General features: G+C 42.2%; 1 protein-coding gene across 5 annotated transcripts in view; it reads left to right on the top strand.

Moving 5' to 3' along the window:
• The first annotated feature begins 11317 nt into the window (after positions 1-11317).
• The window catches only part of LOC124269759 (mucin-5AC-like), a 34743-nt gene continuing 22929 nt past the window's right edge, over positions 11318-23131 (top strand). For all 5 annotated transcript variants that reach the window (XR_006896602.1, XM_046704799.1, XM_046704798.1 and 2 more), the window contains exons 1-8: positions 11318-11418; positions 13186-13248; positions 15100-15259; positions 15386-15579; positions 16504-16728; positions 19176-19320; positions 20670-20878; positions 22744-22884. Coding sequence is in view for 4 of the 5 variants with exons in the window: in XM_046704799.1 (XP_046560755.1) it covers positions 11388-11418; positions 13186-13248; positions 15100-15259; positions 15386-15579; positions 16504-16728; positions 19176-19320; positions 20670-20878; positions 22744-22884 (1168 nt within the window). In the remaining variant the exon portion in view is untranslated. The remainder of the gene's footprint in view (positions 11419-13185; positions 13249-15099; positions 15260-15385; positions 15580-16503; positions 16729-19175; positions 19321-20669; positions 20879-22743; positions 22885-23131) is intronic.

Here is a 23131-nt window from a genome sequence, read left to right as displayed (position 1 = left end):
GATGTTCATGATTATGTCAATCACTGGATTGTCTGGTCCAATCTATATTTTTACAGATCGCCACCATATAGCTGGTATATTAATATATTGGCGTTAAACAACAAACAAACAAAACATAAACATCCTTTGTCCCTTGTCAGAGAAAGAAACTTAAAGACATCTTGTTCACTATCGTATAACATGAACAGTGGTGGCGTGTGGTCTTGTGCATATGTATAATGCTCCTGCAGGTGACTATCAGTTGAAGTTAAGCAACGATGGGCGCGGAGAGTCCTTGGATTGGTGACCGTGTTTGGCAGCTTGACTCCTGAGAGTTTCTAGGACTTCATCCTGCCCCACAACGAAGCACATATGATACATGTGATGATCTCACCTTAGGCAAGGGAGTTTGTTCAAAATTGTCTCTGTTCACCTAGCAGAAAATGGGTACCCGGTGAGATAAGTCGAGACTATTAACCTCCTATAGCGCCTAACAGACAGCTTGGCCATGGGTTATAATCAGGGGTAATAATGATCAGATTGTGCGCTTTGGGCTGGATATCTGCGTTATAAATATTCCCATAATATTTTATTGATATTTCAGAATTTGACCCATTTGCCGTCCATTTAAAAATTAATATTCTCTCCTATCAGGAAGTTGTTCAGAAGTGTCGTTTAACATCTCTAGCAAAACTGAGAATGGTTGTCATCCCCACTTAGATCCGCTGTGATGTGTGATTGTTATAAGTTCTTTATGACTGATTTGACTCCATGTTTTGTTACACCGGTAGAAATTAGAATATAAATATGTATATAGCTTCTTTTTTAAATTCATTTTTGCAGTAATTACCGGGCGGTAATTTGTCTATTCAGTGGGTGCCGCTTTTCTTCTAACTTTACGGATCGTTTCCATGGCAACTAATGAATTTTAAGGATGAACCAGCTCACGGCGACACTCCGTATAGCAAACCTTAATTGAAAACGCGGCGGGTAAGAACGTATAGGCTTAAAGATCATTGTCCCTGAAACTCTGGTACTAAAACAAAATCGTACCAAAATTCAACCCAAACATTTCCGCTATTCGTAACGGTACCGCCTCACAGGAAGTCCGTGCAGACCAGATTGTTATACACTGATGTAGTGCTGATTACGAAATCAAGAACGTCCAAATTCGGTGTAATTTTCATCATTAAGGGACACTTTAGATGCTGGGTTTCCACATAACTTAGTCAATGCCATAAAGATAAACAGTTTCTTCTCGAAACTGTAACACAGATCTTGTATTCACATGTATTCAGGCTATTCGGGTTAGGGGCGGTGGGGTAGTCTGGTAGTGGTTAACGCGTTCACTCGTCACGCCGAAGACCCAGTTCGATTCCCCACATGGGTGAAATGTGTGAAGCCCATTTCTGGTGTCCCCGCCGTGATATTGCTGGAATATTGCTAAAAACGACGTAAAACTAAACTCACTCACTCCTATGGGTTAGCGAGTAGGGTGGCAAAGTCGTCAGGCGCCGCAATTCGCTGTTCAGAGTTGCTTCCCTTGGGAGCACCAGAAACCTATGATTGATCAGACACCAGCACACTCTAGCCAAGCTAGTTTCACTAAAAGGTAAATGTGTGAGACCTGTCTCCCTTCAGGTTTTCATTCCCGATTTAGCCGACACGTCCTCGTGTAACTGGAATATTGTTCAAGGCGGCGTCTCTAACACAAGCATTAATCTCTAATTCGATTCTTATTTGAAATAATAAATATAGATTACATAAACAACAAAGTGTCAAGTAGAAGACTGGCGCCATTGTGGACTTGGCTATTATAAAAACACAATTACTACACATCCTTGACCTTATCATTCAGTACAGCTTCTGAGCATATATAGGTAGGTTAAAGGTGAGGTGAGGTGAAATTGGGTTTTACGTCGTGCTTGAGAATATTTCGCTCATATGACGACGTGCATTCGTGTGTATGTATATAATGCAGCTGCTTGTACTAGCCCAGGCTTAAGCTGGTTTTATAGTGCTAGCGAACTGAGATACCATGCCGCAGTGAAGCATGAATACCCCACTCAGACACATTATACTGACTCGAGCCGACCAGTCCTTGTTGTACCCATTAATGCCGAGCGCCAGGCAGGGACCAACAAGTACCATATTTTAACGTCTTTTGGTATGACGCGGTCGGGGATCGAACCTGCGACCTTCCGCTCTCCGGGCGGAGGTAGGTTAAAACTGAATTCACCCACTCGCGGATATAATAGTGTTTATTTGTTGTTCAACGACACACTATTCCAGCTATATGGGGGCGGTGGGCTAGCCTAATGGCTAAAGCGTTCGCTCGTCACGCCGAAGACCCGGGTTCGATTCCCCGCATGGGTACAATGTGTGAAGTCCTTTTCTGGTGTCCCCCGCCGTGCTGGAATATTGCTAAAAGCGGCGTAAAACTAAATTCAGCCAGCCAGTCCAGCTATATGACGAAGGTGTGAAAACATTCGAGTCTGGACCAGACTATCCAGTGATTGCAATCATGAGCATCTATTTGCACAAAGGGACATGATGGCATGCATTGAACAATTCAAGTGAGCTAATCTGACCTCCCCATCCCGTTGGTCACCTCACACACCAACAGCGGGTTGCTGAAGGCAAAGTCTGATTAACCATTCATTTGTGTGTACTTTAATTGAGACCGTCTCCGTGGTCGATTGATTAGTGTCTGGTGGGATCGATGGCCGGCCGCGTCGTACCTGAAGACGTTGCAGTGGTTGTTGTTGTTGTTACCCAGAACGGCGTTCAGCATTAAAGCGATGAAAAAATGACCATATATACAGACTCGTGCCAGTTATATTCGGACACTTTACGTAATTCCCATAGAGTTACATGTTATTCCAGTGTAGCATACATAATTTTCATGAAGTGAATTTAGGATGGATCTTTGTAAAATTTGACAGGCAAATGTGAAATCATCTCTGCTCTGCGCACATAATTTCAGTTCAATTTCCGACCACTATTTAACTAATGACATCACATTTATCAACTTATGTATGGTTCCACAATGCACAATCCCATAGGCCGCCATGTTAATGGAGTTCACGGCACTGTACGTATGTCGATAAAATTGTTTCAATTCGATAAATAAGCAACGGAAAATTAAACAGAAATTATGTGACTGTAGGTAAGATGATTCCTCACAAATGTGTAAAATTTGACTTGGATCTTACGAAAATTAAATTCATGAAAATTATTTAATCTACACTAGTCTATGGAAATTACGTCAAGTGTCCGAATATAACTGGCAGGGGGCCATTGTGATAAACTGTATCCGATTGAGATATTCATTTTATACTGCCGCATTCTACTTGCACCATATAATTCGGGGTTAGTCCGAACTAAACAGCACACGCACGCACGCACATACTCATGCATGAACGTCGCAATATTAGTGCAATATTCTTGAATTAAATCCTATGTCACCTCACTACCAAACAGACACAGGTTAGAACTGGTCTTCACCAACTAACCAACCAATTGTCGTAAGAGGCGGCTAACGGGATCGGGTAGTCAGGCTCGCTGACTTGGTTAATGCATGACATCGTAACCCAATTGCGTAGATCGATGTTCATGATGTCAATCACTGGATTGTCTGGTTCAGTCTCTTTATTTCACAGACCGCCGCCATATAGTTGATACAGGCATATTGCTGAGTGAGGCGTTAAAACAAACAGTACCATATAATATGGCCTTTCATTACATCATGATGCATGTCAAAACACTAACACGAATGCGGAAACGAAAATATAGAATACTTTTGTATTGTGATTTGTCCGCTAACGACGCCCTGTTCACATATGACATATAGACCTCGTGTGTTTTGTCCTCACGTATCAACACAGCAGCGACCTACATGTGGTTCCTCCAGGCACGGAAATGAGGCATTGACCGCGGTGAAGAGAGGCTCTGTATACCGCCAGTAATTGACAATCACGACAGACAGCCTAATCTAAATAGTGCAGTTTACTGGTCATATATACACAGTCGCATCCCTGCTTCAGATGGGGATTGCCTCAGCAGTACAGTTTGGATGTGCAATATTTACGTAAACTTGGAATAGACAGGACCCCGTGAATCCGGAACCTTGAGTTCTCGAACAATTGCTGTTTCCAACGACTTAATATTCAGACAAAATATTCATATCTGTTGCTGTTATTAGCAGAGAATTCCGCAGGGAAATTTCAATATTAACCCAATGTGTATGGAATCCGAGAAGGACATTGTCGCTATGTCGCATTGTCGCCCTCTCAAAGACAAGTAAAGTGAGGCAAAATAAACCAAAACGCGACACGCGACAACGCGACATTTCGCCCATTTGTCTCATTGTCGAGATTTCGCGTGTCGCGTTTTAGTACATTTTTAGGCTGTTTTACACATCTTACATAGGGCAACGCGCGACAACGCGACATATTTTGACCTTGAAAATTGTCGCTATGTCGCGTGTCGCCCTTTGGAGGAATGAAAAAATATATTATTCAAAACGCGACAATGCGACAAATTGGCGAAATGTCGCGTTGTCGCGATGTCGCGTGTCGCGTTTTGGTTAATTTTGCTTGTATTTGAGAGGGGCGACAACGCAACAATGTCCCTTCCAGGACTCCATAAATATACGGACGAATCAAGATTAAGCACCCAATTCGCAGATGGCAGAGACCCGTGAAGGTCCGGGTTAGACTTGGTCTTCATGCAGCAACTCATGCTTGTCGTATGAGGAGACTAAAGGGGATCGGGTGGTCAGGCTCGCTGACTTGGTTGACACATGTCATTGGTTCCCAACTGCCAAGGCAACACTTCTTGACCATGATCGAGGTTCGGTTTTGATCTTCTAGCACACGTGACATACAAACTGAATGGTCATTTGACTGGTAAGCGAAATTCTATGCTAAATTTGAGTCCAGTCGTTGTTCCATTTTTTAATTAATCATCTGACATTTGCCAGATGACAATCTCGAACCACTTCGTGTCCTTATTGTCAAAGTGAGTGAGTGAGTGAGTATAGCTGTACGCCGCACTCAGCAATATTCTAGCCCAACTTTGGGTTTGCTCTCCAGGCAGAATGGCGGGCATTACCAAGAGCAACGCGAGAAATTAACACTATGCCACGTGACGCCCATGTATCACTCAACATGGTTGACACAAGATATCGACCTGCACGCCCGTAATTAATTTAACAGACATTTACGTCATTACATTTGCACTATGATGTCGTCATCTCCCTTTTATCGGTAGTATATATAATTACCGGAAGTACGTAATGGGCTCCGTGTAAATTACTTTTCAATTAGTGGTTAAGGTCGGATGGGATTTGACATAAAGCACTCTCTGTTTCCATCTTGATGTTTTTAAAATTAAAAAATAAAATAAAATCCGTTCGATATTTGCTTCCCACTTCCTTGATGTGCTTCGAATGTATTATACTGACTGACTGACTGAGTTTGGTTTTACGCCGCTTTTAGCAATAATCCAGCAACATCACCGCGGGGACACCAGAAATGGGATTCACACATTGTGCCCATGTGGGGATTCGAACCCAGGTCTTCGGCGTGACGAGCCAACGCTTTAACCATTAGGCTACCCCACCGCCCCTCGAATTTATTATAAGATTCTACATTTTTTGGTTTTGTATTATATAAATCTATCTTTTGGATTTTACGTCAGCTAATGTTTCTACTGTTGCTTAGTATACTACTCCAAAAAGAAACGCATAACCAAAAATCTGTTGCGTTAATGTTGTATTTTCAAACATGTATAACTCGTCCACAAACAGACTTTAGTACATGAATTTTTGCATCAGTTTAGAAGAAGAAAATTTCTATACAACCGAATGGATAATTTTAGATAATGGAGACGCTGAGCGCCATGGTGACGACGTTGCACGGGCCCGACGTCGGATCTCCTGGCTCTCAGTTCAATCTCTCTTAACCTGTTCCGTACAGTTTGACCGGATATCCTCCGAAGTCCAGGCACCCTGGCATGCTGTGCTCTCTCCGTGGCAGTACGATCACGCAAATGTAGTACCCGGATGTACCGATCTTGGGCTACATTGGTGACTCGAGGTCTGCCTGTAAGAGGACGGTCATTTATTATACCTGATTGGTTGTAACGAGCTGCAAGCCGTGATATCGTGCTCAGACTTACATTCAGACGCCTGGCAACAGAAGATTGGTAATATCTCCAGCGTGCATTCTTTCAATGGCGAGGTTCGGTGTCGCAGCGTCAAGACGTGGCGTAGTGATTTGACCTTGAAAGTCCTTTAAAACGAATGCCGATTTCCGAAAATAGTCTGGTTTTTTTTTTTATAGCCAGACAGTGCATGCGCTTTGCTGCACTATTTCAACTGGAAGGTGATTTCTGTTGCCTTGTGGCGATGCCTTTTTAATCCTTGTAAGAAACCTCATAAAAATCAACATTTACAGGTAAAGTCGATTTTTTTACTTGTGTAATTGTGTAAAGTCATGTTATCAACACTTTTGTTACATATTTTGACGATTGTTTGAACACAATAGGTAATTAATAGATTTGTAAAAATACAAAACACCTATGCGTTTCTTTTTTTGGATAGTATAATTTGGCTGCTTGACTTTGGGGAGATATTAATTAAATCTAACGAGAGAGTGAGTGAGTGAGTTTAGTTTTACGCCGTACTCAGCAATATTCCAGCTATATTGCGGCGGTCTGTAAATAATCGAGTCTGGACCAGGCAATCCAAGGATCAACAGTATGAACATCAATCTACGCAATTGGGATACGATGACATGTGTCAACCCAGTCAGCGAACCTAACCACCCGATCCTGTTAGTCGCCTCGTACGACAAGCATGGGCTACTGAAGATGAATTCTAACCCGGACCTTCACGGGTCTTAAATCTAATGAAGGAATCGTGGTAAATGAGAAAGAACAAACGATGAATACTTTTTTGAATCAACATAATTTATGTGTTTATTCCAATGCAAACCCCACTGCTGTGTGGTGCTATTTACTAGCCTGGGCTCCGTTTCAAAACGCTATCGTATACTTAGCGCTACGACTGTCGTAAGTCAATGTTGCAAAATAGGAGGTACGACAGTCGTAGAGCTACGATAGCTGGGGCCCATAGCATACAGCAGGATAATTATACGAGTTAAAATAATTTACTTACTTATGCATCGAAAACTTGGTGTATGGGGGGAATAAACCGCAGGCGTTGTGTGATACTAAGAGTCCCTTAACGAGAGAATTCATTTTTACGTCGCAGTTGTCAAATTGAATATTATTTAAGTCACTAAGAGAGTTTAAATTGTATAACGCCCTTCTCCACAATATCCAAGCAATTATGTCGCATCATATATAATGATCGGTGTCCACTGGTTTTCCGGGCCTTCTTAATATTATTTACCAACTGAATGCAAAATAACCTTTACTCTCTGAGTCTTTGTCTTTGTTGCGATGTAAAGTCAAACCCCGTTGTGTCGTGACCAAGGGAACAGTTCGACTAATCCAAGTGTTTGACACATCCGTCAGCATAGAAATAATGATAATATAAGGAAATCGGCAGGGACCGAGAGATGAGTTCGACACAACCGAGGATTCGTCTCAACCGACTTCGAGACATTGGGGTTCGACTGTACTTATTCCGGTATGACTTAACCGATGTAATTATCGATTTTCTGCTTTATAGCTGTTTACCTCCAGATAAGTGCGTGAAATGCAAGTCGCTGTCCACTACCTATCGAATTTCAGCCTTTAAACATTCATTACAGACACCTGGGTTATCTCCCCTAGGCTGTACAGGAGCGTGACCTAAATTTCTGTTAAATATTTTTGATTTTCCTTTTCCTTCTGCTAGGTATATATCTCCGCAGCAAGGGAGCTACAGAGAAAATATAAGAGACTAAACGCAATTTCGAAACTTTAAATTTAGATACACGTTTTTGAGAAAACAACACAAAGGTAGGACTTACCCATCATTCAGTCATATGAAAGCTAATTTTTATTGTCAAGGTTTTGTGTCTTATAACAACGTCTCAAGTGAGTGAATGAGTATGGTTTTACGCCGCTTTTAGCAATGTTCCAACAATATCACGGCGGGGGACGCCAGAAATGGGCTTTACAGAATGTATCCATGTGGGGAATTGATCCCGGGCCTTTGGCGTGACGATCAAACGCTTTAACCACTAGGCTACACTACCGCCCCTTAATCTAATGGAAGCAAACTGTTAGGAATACAATTTATCCTCCTGACAACCATACCAGAAACTACGACCATGAAACAGCATTTCAAGTTCATCAAGATCCGTCAGTTTACAGTTGCACGAGTGAGTCAGTCAGTATAGAATAAACGCCGCTATCTGCAGTATTGACGTCATATCATGGTGCCAACATTCGTGACCAACTCGTGCTTTTCCGGGATAAGCCGTCTTGCCGATTACGGAAAGTGACGAATGGGTGCATTCGTAACTACTCGCCTCTTTCCGCGACCTACAAGAAGGCCACCCGGCTTCCCGGAATGACACGAGTAGTTACGAATGGAATGGGCATGCCAGAGGAATATGGAAGGGTTTCTATAAAAGGTTTAATTTCTCTTTGTTTGTTTATCAAACACTCATCAATGTTCCGGCTATATGGCGGCTATCCGCCACCCGATGATTATCGTAAGAGGCGACTAACGGGATCGGATGGACAGGATCGCTGACTTGGTTGACACATGTCATCGTATCCCAGTTGCGTAGATCGATGTTCATGATGTTGATCACTGGGTTGTCTGGCCCAGACTCGATTATTGACAGACTTTCGCCATATAGCCGAAATATTTCTGCGTGCGGCGGTAAACAATAAACAAACGAACCATAGTTATGTCCCTTGTGTACACTAGGATCCTATGATTCTGGGTTCGGATCACGATTGACCTGATTACTGTCAGGTAGGATGTAGTGGTGATCCGATTAATTGAAATAATCGAAGATTGGTCGTAGTGACTAAACGACCAAGCAATCGATCACGTTTTCTCATAATCGAACACAAACAATTCTGGAACACTTGTTTTCATCAAAAATATTTTTCACAAGGTTGTTTGTCTGTTACATTTCATAAGCATTATAAGCTCGTTCCAAGTCATGATTGAATTTATCTTAAAGACACCAAAGAAATTTATGTTACTAACATACTTGTCATCATTTAGAGATGTGAAATTTTGCCCAAACCCCAAAATAACTACATGGTTTTTTTTTCTAATTTTTTTGTTCATTAACAAATTTCATAAATGACGCTAACCAATTATTTTCGATGATTGATCGGTGGTAATGAACCAATCATCAATTATGAGACTTTAACCAATGCCCAACACTAGTAGGATGTAAATGTTTGAGATGTCATTGCTTCGGGTTTCTCTCCCACATTGCTGACACGCCGTGATATAACTTGACTACTGCTCATGATGTTGATCACTGGATTGTCTGGTTTAGACTCGATTATTTGCAGACTACCGCCATATAACTGGAATATCGCGACGTAAAACTAAACTCACTCACTCACTCATAGCGGATTTACTCGCTTGAGAACGCGTTAGTCGTTAGTAGAAGCAGTCTTAAAATCACTCGATGACAAGTCCTCCTTGTCGATCTCTGGTTGTTGTCAAATGGTTAAGTTTGCATTAGTTGAAACACTTAGCGAGTGAGTATTGTTTTTTTAAGCCGCTTTTAGGAATATTCCAGCAATATCACGGAGGGGAACACCAGAAATGGGCTTCACTCATTGTACCCATGTGGGGAATCGAACCTGGATCTTCATCGTGACGAGCGAACGCTTTAACCACAGGGCCACCCCTCGTCCCTGGCTTATCGAACCCGGCTGAAAAATACTTGAAATTGATGTGTGTTCAATTCATTCATCTCACAAAGATATTTTTAGTGAAGTGTTGTATAATGACTTCCTTAAGTGGGATCTAGAAGCTGGTATGATGAAGTGGAACACTTTTTATGGATAGACAACTTTATTGTAGTGCAGGCGACGTTTCTGTGTAGACCCTGACGCCGTTATCAAGCAAATGATACACAACATATGCATAAGGAGAAATATATACATAACGGGTATTTAAGTTTATACAACTGAACAGGTTAATGTACAGTGTGTTGACATAATGACATAATGTCAAGTTGTCATCTATTGCTGAGTTAGTAATTTAGCTTTTATGTTGATGGATGTTGATATTTTGCTGAAAGGCATATAATACAAACATTTCAGAAATAAATAAGATGTCTGTAACAGACCCAATGGGATAGGTCCCATGCCGCCTCTAGACCCGTGAAGATCCGGGGTAGAATAAGTCTTCAGCAACCCATGCTTGCCACAAAAGACGACTATGTTTGTCGTAAGAGGCGACTAACGGGATCGGGTGGTCAGGCTCGCTGACTTGGATGACACGTGTCATCCAAGCCCCAGTTACGCAGATCGATGCTCATGCTGTTGATCACTGGATTATCTGGTCCAGACTCGATTATTTACAGACCGCCGCCATATAGCTGGAATATTGCTGAGTGCGGCGCAAACCTAAACTCACTCACTCTCGATGCCGCCTCAGTCACTTATCTGACTGAGTTTGGTTTTACGCCGCTTTTAGCAATATTCCAGCAACATCACGGCGGGGGACACCAGAAATGGGCTTCACACATTGTGCCCATGTGGGATTCGAACCCGGGTCTTCGGCGTGACGAGCCAGCTTTAACCATTAGGCTACCCCACCGCCCCTCAGTCACTTATCATAATCCTAGTTACAGCACCTTTGTTTCTTTTGTTATTTAACTCACATATTCTACACATAAATAATCAAATCTGTACCAGACAATCCAGTGACTGACATCATAAGCGTCGATTTTGCAGTTTGTATCCGATGATATGCATCAACCAGACTAGACTAACAACAAGTCTCTGAAATGATATTTTATATTTTTACAGAAAAAAAAATGAATAGTAAAAGACTTTCTTCATTTTTCTGAAACTGTGGAAATCTAGACTTGCCACATTTTCTAGACTTGCGTGGGCTTTTCTTTGATATATTTGCTTCAGGGTCTGTATGACAGACATCAGCCAGACCAGCGATCCCGTTAGTCCCCTTTAACGACTAGTATGGGTTGCTGAAAATGGGGTGTTGAATACCAATTTTCACCTTGAAATTAAGCCCACACTTTAGGTAGTTTTCAACGAGAGTCATAAATAAGGAATCCAATCTGACCTGAATGAACAAATGACGACAGAGGTATTATCTGGTGCCATTAGGCCATTGGTCTTACACAGTGGCGTTATCTTACGAAATGGTGATAAGCGGCACTTGGAATTTCGTCACGTTTTGTCACATTACGCCTGAACCGAGCTGATCACGCCACGCTGCAATGATTCCAAGGATATCTACCTTCATTCTCGGTGAGTTACGTCCATTTTGTCAACATATCACTCTTTTTCAAAGACGTTTAATTAACCGTGTTTTATCTTAAATAAAAAAAATCCAAATGTATGCCAAAAAATCATCAGTTAATACTCACGTTTCGAAAGTTTTGCGTTCTAATATTAATATCATGAAATTTGGAATTATTTAACAATATTTCTTTTTAGTCTCATATCACATAATATCATATTACGTATTTTCTTATTTAAGTTTTTACCCATGCTGAGGTCACAGTGACCGCGAAACGTCATTCAGTGCACACCGATCTTATCTTTCTGCGTATTTCGAACATAATCTACATGTATTCCAACTCAACTTCGATACAAGCGGGAAGTATATATTTATCCACTGTGCAAATGTCTAACATGTCGAGTTAAAGCCGTACCACTGACCAAATGACCCTACTGGATTGTCTGGTTCAGACTAGATTATTTACAGATTTAGCTGGACCATTGCTGAGTCAAACAATAACCACATCTTACACCTCTGTAATGCGCTGTACTACATAGCATAAACTCTGATCCGTAATTATCTCCCCTTATCCACGAAACTTCATATTTAGTTACAATGTCGTGCTGTTTGCATTAATGAGAGTTCCCATTGACGCACCACAAACAGCTTTAGTAAGTTAACAAAAATAATTCTGCGATTATGTGTGATTTATTTGTTAAAGTTTTAACTAGTAACTATTTTTTTGTGCATTCGATGCTGATCACTGTAGAGACTGAGAATGGTTGGACATGTGATGACAACTTTTGTCAAGAGGTCATCCTAGCATCAGAATTTATATTATAAAGATTTATAGATCTGACGGTTTGACCTGTCAAAGCTGATATTTTCTTGAAGGATGGGCATTACTGCTGTGGTGTAACAAACGTCATGCTAACTAACTAAAGGACGTATTACAGATTCGAATCCTGGTACGACTAAGGCTCACAACTCAGAAAATGTATTGTTTTGTACAGCTGGGTCATCTCTGTCCTTTCGATTTGGTTTATCACGGAAACGCAAAAAAGGAACTAAATTAAACATGCGGTATATCACTTGATAGCCAACTGGAAGATTTCCGAAAGTATTTTATGTACTCGAAAAATGATAGAACTGCTGTTATATTTGACTTTTTGACCTGACCATCACTTATGCTTGCAGTGTTTAGTAAATGTAATCTGTGGTCGGGTTCAGAGAAGGCAGTAGTTAGAAATGACTTTACAACCACGATACCCCTACCATGTTTGAAACGTGAAATAGGCATATGTAGATTTACAAAGAGACGATGTCTGAGCTACACATCGGGGCCTTGTTTCTCAAAGCGATCGTAGCGCTACGACAGTCGTAAGTCTATGTTCAAGTATGGGAGTTACGATCATCTTAGCGCTACGATCGTTTCGTGAAACGGAACCCTGCAATGTAGATTTTGATCTTGAAACAATGAAAAAAAATCCACGTAAACATATTTTTTTCAAGAAATAAGAAATAAGACATTTTCAACTGAAAAACAATAATCTGATTATCGGAACTGGGATGGATAGTTTCTTTCGCTTCTCAGTATAGTTCTGGGCCTAGATTTTCGAAGCTCTCTTAGCGCTAAGATAGTCGTAAGTGCCATACATTAACATTAACTTACGACTATCTTAGTGCTAAGAGAGCTTCGAAAATCTAGACCCTGCTTAGTTAACTATTGAGTATCGGTCTTAAGCATCCGTATAATGATGTTGGTACATGCAGTTTCTGTCACCTTGTTTCAGTTTGCAATTTGATTCCCTGGGTAAACCCCTACTTACTAGGAGGCGACCCCCTGAACACCAGAGGTAACAGTATTTACATAATTATCAATGGGTGTTCTATGAACCCTCGTTAATCCGAACAGTGACCGTTAAAAGTGAAATCAGGCGGATTAACACTTTGCCGGATACGCCACTATAATCATATACACTCATTACCGGCAATAATCGTCCGATTCTGGAGGTTTACGGATTAACGTTGTCCTTAGTTTAGAGGTTTACTTGTATATTCTGAAAGCAATCATTCTGTTAATCAGTTAATCAAGAAGTTTACATTCGCGTTAAACCAGAATGAGACAATCAGGATAAACGAAATTACGGGATTACAAACTATGCCTTGGGAGTCCCTTTGAATACAGGATTTCAGATATTTATGAGTGAGCTTCATACGAGCGGGAACTGACATGGTATCGCTTCACCTATACATTGTAAAACACCACACTGAACCCTCGAGCACCTTCTGTACACATACGTATTGTGTATGCCATTTTTTCGCAATGTCCACGTGTTATTATCAAGAAGCCGAACGCCATAAGTTTTAGATATGGTATGCCCATATAGAGAAAGATCTGGGTTAATCTTTGGATAACCCGTAAAGATCCGGGTTAGAATTAATCTTCAGTAACTCATGCTTTTCGTAAGAGGCGACTATGTCATCGTACCCCAATTCCGTAGATCGATGCTCATGCTGTTGAATACTAGATTGTCTGGTCCAGACTCGATTATTTACAGACCGCCGCCATAAAGCTGGAATATTGCTGAGTGCGGCGTAAAATTAAACGCACTCACTCCCTAGTCTTTGGATGCCTAAGCTTTCAGAAAGAGGCAGCTAACGGGGTCGGGAGGTTAGATATTGCCTCAGAGCCTTTTCGTGGGTCCCCGTGAAGGTCCGGGTTAGTATTGGTCTTCAGCAACCCATGCTTGTCGTAAGAGGCGACTAACGGGATCGGGTGGTCAGGCTCGCTGACTTGGTTGACACATGTAGGTCGATGCTCATGGTGTCAATCACTGGATTGTCTGGTCCAGTCCCGATTACTAACAGCTCGTCGTTATATAGCTGGAATATCGCTGAGTGCGTAAATGCGTATACACAAGACGGCATTTAGGCGTGACCATCCAAAGCATGACTGAGGAGCTAGTCAGGGTACAAGCATTAAGGGGCGGTGGGGTAGCCTAGTGGTTAAAGCTTTCGCTCTTCATGCCGAAGACGCGGGTTCGATTCTCCCACATAGATTCAAAACCCGTGAAGATCCGGGTTAGAATTGATCTTTAGTAACCCATGCTTGTCGTATGAGGCGACTAACGGGATCGGGGATCAAGCTCGCAGCCATGGTTGACAATTCTCAATTGCGTAGATCTATGCTCATGCCGTTGATCACTGGATTGTCTGCTCCAAACTCGATTATTTACAGACCGCTGCCATATAGCTGGAATATTGCTGAGTCCGGCGTAAAACTAAACTCACTCACTCACTCACATAGGTTCAGTGTGAAGCCCATTTCTGGTGTCCCTCGCCGCGATATAAGCGGCTTAAACTAAACTCGCTGACTCAGTACAAGCATTACTCGCATTACTTACAAATGTGAGTGAGTTTAGTTTTACGCCGCACTCAGCAATACTCCAGCTATATGGCAGCGGTCTGCAAATAATCGAGCCTGGACCAGACAATCCAGTGATCAACAGCATGAACATCGCTCTACGCAATCGGGATGCGATGACATGTGTCAACCCAGTCAGCGAGCCTGACCACTCGATCCCTTTTAGTCGCCTCTTACGACAAGCATGTGTTACTGAAGATTAATTCTAACCCGGATCTTCACGGGTTCACAAATGTGAATGTTAAAGAAACTAACATGTATATATTTTTTCAATTTCCAGCATCGTATTGCCGCATATGTGACGACAATGACCCCAGCAATACGTGCAAGATGCATAGAGACGACAGCCGTGCATCCACCATATGTACAGTTGATAAAGGGGCCCCGTTTTGTATGAATACAATAACAGCAGATGGTGGCGGTGTCAAAATAACAAAACAGTGAGTCTGTTTCCCGTCTCTGTCAGCAGTAGAGAATACTTGAATCGGAAGCAATGCTTGATTCGGTAATATATATGTCAGAAAAAAATACACAATTTAAAAAGAAATATGTCTATTTCATTTTAGATGTGCCACCAGATACACCTGCCACAACCTTTGGTGGGAGAGAACAAGTCAAAATTCAGCCTGCAGCCAATCAGCTGTCGGATCTGGTCACCTAGCAACAGGAACCACGTGCAGCATATGCTGCGCGGGAAGACACTGTAATGATGACAACTGGCCAACAGATCTGCTCCAGTTTCCTGACACTGTTGTCGTAGGTGAGTGAGTGAGTGAGTCTTAATTAACGCCACTTTTAGCAATATTCCAGCAATATCACGGTAGGGAACACCGGAAATGTGCTTCACACATTGTATCCAGTATTCGAAATAGCCACTAGCCCGCTAGCCCGTGAATAGTAAAAATCCAGTCGGGCCAGTATATCTCTACAGTCACTGGCCCGACTGGCTAGTGAATTTTCATTGGTCATTTTGTAAGTATAATACTCTCTCCGACTTGTTAAGTTATGACACACTTTTATATCATGCAATATTATGGCCTGATAAAAATGTTAATCATATTAGTAGGTTAATGATGACACCCGCGTTGACATTCAAATTTCGGACTAGTGAATTATTTTGTGGACTAGTAACTAGCTTGATGTACCCTTTGTTTATGTTACATAAACACAGAGGGTATATCAACCCATGGACACCTCAATGTTAATTTTGAACCGTTTGAATCACGGGTATCAGATCATAATAAGGAGTACCAGAGTTAGGCAATTAGCCAATACCGATAGACAAGAAAAACAAATTTAGAGTTATCTCCCTTCTTTCGATTTGTATTCGCAAGACATCGGTAATTTTCGTACATCATACATGACTCAATTATTCGGGATAAAGAATTACTAACACGAAGTACCAAATGAATTCCCACATTTCAGCATGCCCAGCGGGTAATACAAAAAATGTTACTCCCTTGTAAGCGGGTACATTGAAAATAATAGAAGAGCGCTAAGCCAATCAGAAAACGGCATTTATGTTCGAGGTAATAATATGTATTGTCTTTCGCGTGCAGGATTCGTTTGATAAAGGAGAAAAGATAGTTTCCACTTCACTGTTCGTGTAAATCGGCTAAAATATTTACTGTTGAAAAGACATGTAATACACTCCGAAAATACAAGGCATTTCTCATTTTGCAAGCCCCCAAAACCACTGCTGCAACGACAACAGCGCCAACAACTTCAACGTCAGCGCCAACATCAACAACACCAAAGCCAACATCTACAACACCGAAGCCAACGTCAACAACAAAGCTGACAACAACACGTCTACCATTTATCCTGCATCATCCCGTGACGACATACCACCCCCACTACCACCACCGGACTACCCATGGGGTACACCACCACACTCCACTTCCAAGCGGTAAGGATATTGTTTGAGTGAAGTGAGGTGAGGTGAAATTGGGTTTAACGTCGTGCTTGAGAATATTGCGCTCATATGACGACGTGCATGCGTGTGTATGTGTATGTGCGGCTGCTTGTACTAGCCCAGACTGAAGCTGGTTTTATAGTGCTAGCCCACTGAGATACCATGCTGCAGTGAAGCATGAACACCCCACTCAGACACATTATACTGACTCCGAGCCGACCAGTCCTTGATGTACCCATTAATGCCGAGCGCCAGGCAGGGACCAACAGGTACCATATTTTAACGTGTTTTGGTATGAAGCGGCCGGGGATCGAACCCGCGAGCTTCTGCTCTCCGGGCGGACGCTCTAACCACTACACCACGGAGGCGGTTTGAGTGAGTGAGTAAGTGAGTATGGTTTTACGCCGCTTTTAGCAATATTCCAGCAATATCACGGAGAGGGGCACCACGAGTGGGCTTCACACATTTACCCACTTGGGGAATTGAACCCGGGTTTTCAGCGTGACGAGCGGACGCTTTGACCATTAGGCTACCCTACGGTCCCGGATATTAGTTGAGTGTTATACAACACAGAACTGTAGTTGGTTGATTGTTTGTTGAAACTATATGAGTGAGTGAGTGAGTGAGTGAGTGAATGAATTTAGTTTTACGCCGCACTCAGCAATATTCCAGCAATATCGCGACGAGGGACACCAGACATGGGTTTAACACTGAAACTATATGAGTGAGTGAGTGAGTTTAGTTTTACGCCGCACTCAGCAATATTCCAGGTATATAAGGCGACGGTCTGTAAATAATCGAACCTGGACCAGACAATCCATTGATCAACAGCACAGTGAGTAAAATCTCATTTAAGTCAATTCTTTCACTATTGATACAATTACCGTCAAGGATTCTGAATTCTCTGTACGAGTAAGTGAAGCATTCGGACCAGCATATCTAATTTTTCGAAAACAAATCTAAACACAGGTTCCTAATGTCGATTGGACTGCGACATTACACTGTTGTGGGTATTCTATACACCTTGTCGTTTCTGAGTGAGTGAGTGAGTTTAGTTTTACGCCGCACTCAGCAATATTCCAGCTATATGGCGGCTTGTCGTTTCTGAGCGTCATGGCATCTACATATCAATTTTGTGTCAATATCTTTACACGATAAAATACACCATATATCTAATCCTACAAAAGAGGGGGCGGTTGGGTAGCCTAGTGGTTAAAGCGTTCGCTCGTCACGCTGAAGACCCGGGTTCAATTCTCCACATGGGTGAATGTGTGAAGCCCATTTCTAGTGTCCCCACCGTGATATTGCTTGAATATTGCAAAAAGCGGCGTAAAACCCAACTCACTCACTCCTACAAAATACCCCAGCTTCGTGGGAATCCCCTTTATTGACAGGTGCCTTTGACATTTTTATAGCAAATATATATAAATAATGTAGCTGATTCCGACTCATGTAATGCAAAAAAGTAATTGATGATAAAATTTTGTGTGGAGTATCGCAGGTGTGTGAGTGTGCTTTTGCGCAATTTTTTATAATTTTCAAAAATAACGACGGTGACAACAATCATGGGGTTCACAAATTGTTATGGCTGTTAATAATGGTCTGCTATTTCACGACCGCATGGGGCAGATAAACCAATATTCTACCTTTTGAACAACGTCTAAAGCAGCATGACATGGGTGGCGTCGTATTCACATTAGCGTCTTCCGACTGGAATCGTTGGGGCTTCCGGCGAGATGTGTCGGGGCTTCCGGCGAAATGTGTCGGAGCTTCCGGCAAGATGTCGCCAATCTTCCGGCGAGATATGTCAGGTCTTCCGGCCAGTGAGTCTGGCCCTCGGGTCAGATGTGTTAGACCTTCCGGCGAGATGTGTAGCGTGCTTTTTAACTGAAACCCATGAGTATCATACAAGCGAAAACTCTTGGTACAAACACATCGAAGATGATGCTGAACATAGGAATAGAATTTAGTGGGGATTGGTGGTTAACCTCTGTGACTTGGCTGACCACGTGTCACTGTACGCTAGATTAGCTGGACGTTGACCTTTCTAGCAATGGCTTGTCTGGTCCAAACTCGATTATTGTTATTGCGCCGAGATAAAGGTTTGTTTGTTGTTTAACGCCGCACTCAGCAATATTCCATCTATATGACGGCCGACTGTAAATAATCGAGTCTGGACCAAACTCCAGACTTAACAGCATTAGCATTGATCTAGGCAATTGGGATACGACGACATGTGTAACCAAGTCAGCGAGTCTGACCATCCGATCCCCTTAGTCGCCTCTTACGAAAAGCATGGGTTGCTGAAGACCAATTCTAACCCGTATCTTCACAGGTACATATATTAAAAACAATATAACAGATTAAATGCATGTTATGTCCTTTGGGTTTTTTTATAAAGTTTTTATTGCATGTTATGTTGCTTTTACTGTTGTTCTCAGCGACGGTGTGTATGCAGTGCGTGGAGGATCCCAGCAAGGGCTTGCACTGTGACCCTGGACATCAGACCCATGTCTGTGGGGGCAGCACTCCCTACTGTATGACGTCATATTACAGTCAGGGTAGCTCGTACAGGATTGAAAAGAGGTGAGGTGTTTCTTCCATCAGGACAAACTCGTGCAGGGTTGAAAAGAGGTGAGGTTTTTTGTTTCTTTAAACTATACCCGTACAGGATTGAAAAGAGGTGAGGTGTTTCTTCCGTCGGCACAAACTCGCGCAGGGTTGAAAAGAGGTGAGTTTTTTGTTGTTGTTACTTTAACCCAAACTCGTGCAGGACTGAAAAGAGGTGAGTTGTTTCTTCCGTCGGTACAAACTCGTGCAAGGTTCAAAAGAGGTGATTTTTGTTGTTGTTGTAACTTTAACCCAAACTCGTGTAGGGTTGAAAGAGGTGAGGTGTTTCTTTAAACTGGACATACTCTCGCAGAGTTGAATATAAGTGAGGTTTGCTCAAACCGGTCAGGACAAAACCCCTATTTTTGACTAGCCCGAAAGAATTGATACAGAGCTGATAAATGCATAACAAACAAAACGAACCGGTCGGAATTGCAACATGGCTGAAATAACGCTTAACGATCTCAAACTGGTTGGTAAAACTATTTTGTCATGTCCTTGGGCATCCAAACTTCTTATCGAAGACATTTTTTTATAAAAATTTAGTTAGCTTGCATTAGCTTCAGAGTGAGTTGGGTTTTAAGGGCGCTTTCAACAGTGTTACAGTTATATACAGTATATTACGGTGTGTATGACAGTTCGGTTCGGAGGCAAGCTACTAGTCTTGCGAATTGGTTGACATCTCTCAATTGATGATTGCTTTATTACCAACAAACAATCATCGCAAAAAATTGGTTAGCGTCATTTTTCAGATTCTCCTATCCAGGTTGTAATTGTAGATATGTATAACATGTTGCAACTTGATACGCTGAAGTGATGACTAATATATCATGAACATAAACTTCCCGGAGTCTTCAAGAAATATGACTTTTCAGTTAGTGAAGTGAATTTTCTAAGAATTTAACAGGTTTTCAGGCCCTGACAACTTCCAGGATATGTTCTATCGTTAAGTATTTCAAAGACTAAAACAGCAGTTCCAGTTTGTGTTCGATTATGAGAAAAATGTGATCGATAGCTTGGTCGTTTGGTCACTTCGACCAATCTTCGATTATTTCAATTAATCGGACAACCACTACAAGCTACACCACATTTGTTCAACCCTCTAGCGCGGGTAGTGACAAACCAACAAATATAACCGGGACGGACCGGGATTCGAAACTGATTTTGATAAATCCGACACACCTGCTCACCCCGAAATTATTAATTTGTTTTTTAAATTAGTAAAACACTCTTTATTTACCACCAACACCCCCACCCACCACCCCACCCCACCCAAATAACAACCCACAAGTAGCCAACGAAAGGAATGAACGTTGTTCCCGCAGCTGCGCAGACCGTAGCGAGTGCTATCAACTTTGGTGGCAGAAAACATCCACAAATCAGGAGTGTTTCCGGGATGACCTTTTGACCTCTACCGGAAGTCGACCCTCTTCCTGTCACTACTGCTGCCGGGCCGTGGGCGTCAGCGCGTACTGCAACAAACTCCCGACACTGGTACCTTCGCATCTGGTGATGTTTGCTGCCCTGCCCACAGGTGAACCTTTTCCCCTTTTCCCTAGACTAACACTTAAAGGTCACATGCAACGTAAAACACAACTTTGCAGATTCTGATACCTTTCAGTATGGACGTAAAATGCAAATTCAACTTATAAAGTTAAAAAGAACGCGATGAAAAACCGCGCGAAATCGTAGTTCAAACACCACTAACATTCCCCCAGCTTGGGGAATTGGAAGCTGGTTTCAACAGCGGGCTGCTACTCATAGCACATGCGCAGTGAAATAGGTTCGCGCGGAGCTTGGAAGCGGGCTGTCCGGGGAATATCTCGGTGAAGGCTTCGGTGTGAGCTATTTTTCTAATGTTTTGTTGATATTTCACAGGCGCGGAGCTTTGATATGTTATTACAGTAGATTACTGATTTAACTGTTTATATAATTTCATTTGTCTATTTCACCACATGTTCTTCTTACCGAGTCACTTCTCAGTTCGATACTTAAAAGCAAATGCTCATTATTTGAGCGAATTTCTAACTGTGATATAGATATGTCGTTGTCACAGACAAAACTCAATGTCTGTTTTATTGACACCTATGTGTCTGCCTGCCCGTCTGCTAATGACAATATTACACAATTTCAATCACTGACCACATGCAATTCGAACTTAACACCTATCAGGCTATACACCATAAACAAAACGCATTGATTTATGGCCCGAGTTCGGTCTCGTCACATTATGTAATTACACTGACAGGCAGGTGTGATACTTGTACACATGACATGTTATGATGTCTGTTGATTGCAAATGTTATACACAAAAATGAGCATGTATTTACAAACCCAACATCTCAATATATACACACACACAATGAGCCGTGAGGGCATCTGCAAATGAACCAGCCGTTACACTTGAGTGCACACCCACCCGCTCTGACTGGGTTCGGTATCCCGGCTGCTTCTGTTTGTTGGGTAATAAAACCTAAGTACAAAATATTGCACTTTTGATTTGCAATTGTACGCTTATAATTTTGTTTTTATGTTTTTTCATAACCAGCAATGTATATTATATGTCATGAATAAGTGATAATTGTGTTTTAATTATGTTTGATTTTTGGTTGCATGTGACCTTTAATGTATAATTTTGATACCGCTACCCTCACCGCCCTGAGGACATTAATGAAATTTGGTATTTCCACCTGGTGATCACAGTTTAGACATTCGGCTATTATATATGTGTCATATGTCCAGACGGGATCTAGTAGCATTGACACGCGATTGGCAATGGCGACTGAACTTTACAGGTAAAAGAGCCTGTAAGTCTCGCGAGGCGCTACTTGCGGCACTAAGCTGGTTCCCGGCTCCCTTTGCGCGCGCCAGCTAGCGATATGCGAGACGGGCCCAGCTTACTTCCGGTACCAGATTTCCGGTGACAAGCGTACATTCAAGAATTAGTTCTGCTTCCAAATTGCGCGACCGCCAGATATGACTTTACTAGACCGGACCAAGTGTACAACCATGCTTGGCTGTCACAGCTGTTGACAGTCGTAATGGTTGGTTAATTTGGGGATGGTTAGATCGGAAATTTGTTATTTCTGCAAGGATTATCGGTTCCTTACTGTCAACTGACAACCATGAGATCATTCCATAAGGTATGAAACGTTGGTTGTCACCTAGAAGTACCAAGGTCTCGCGATGTGCCGTGACCTACGTACGGGCCCTATATCGTAATGCCAATATAATGCTGAATTTGGAAGATAGGATTCGGATCATGAATCTTGTGGCAATGACGGGAAGGCAAAGATTTGGAACGATGCTGCCGAGAGTGTGCAGATTGCACCGACCATGATGCACCATAAAACGTTTTCTTCTGTTCAGCTGTTCAAAGAATATACCTCTATTTGACAGTACCACAGACATCCCCTACGGCAACAAGACCTTCTACAGCTACAACTACCGCAACAACACCTTCTACAACTACGACAACAACACCTACACCTGTAACTACTACAACAACACCTTCTACAGCTGCAACATCGCCTTCTACAGGTGCGTGAATCGTGTGGTTCAGGTACAGAGAGCAGATTGGGGTTTGTAAGGAGGGGTAATGGGTATGGACCAATATATAGCCCCACTATATAGAATTTGCTCAGTGGGTGGCTTAAGGTTATGCGGTGTGCGAAATAGCCGACAGTCAGTAGTGAATCACAGAAATAGCCACTGGCCCGCAATACAATATAAAAACTTGATAAATGATGGTATTTTACCTTTTTACAGTAATTTTTCCTGCATGGTT

Source organism: Haliotis rubra, unplaced genomic scaffold (assembly GCF_003918875.1).
Source record: "Haliotis rubra isolate DU_JTF1 unplaced genomic scaffold, ASM391887v1 Scf147, whole genome shotgun sequence".
In the NCBI taxonomy this organism is placed as follows: domain Eukaryota; kingdom Metazoa; phylum Mollusca; class Gastropoda; order Lepetellida; family Haliotidae; genus Haliotis; species Haliotis rubra.
The sequence above is the reverse complement of the archived record's forward strand: the minus strand, read 5'-3'. Positions and strand labels throughout refer to the sequence as shown.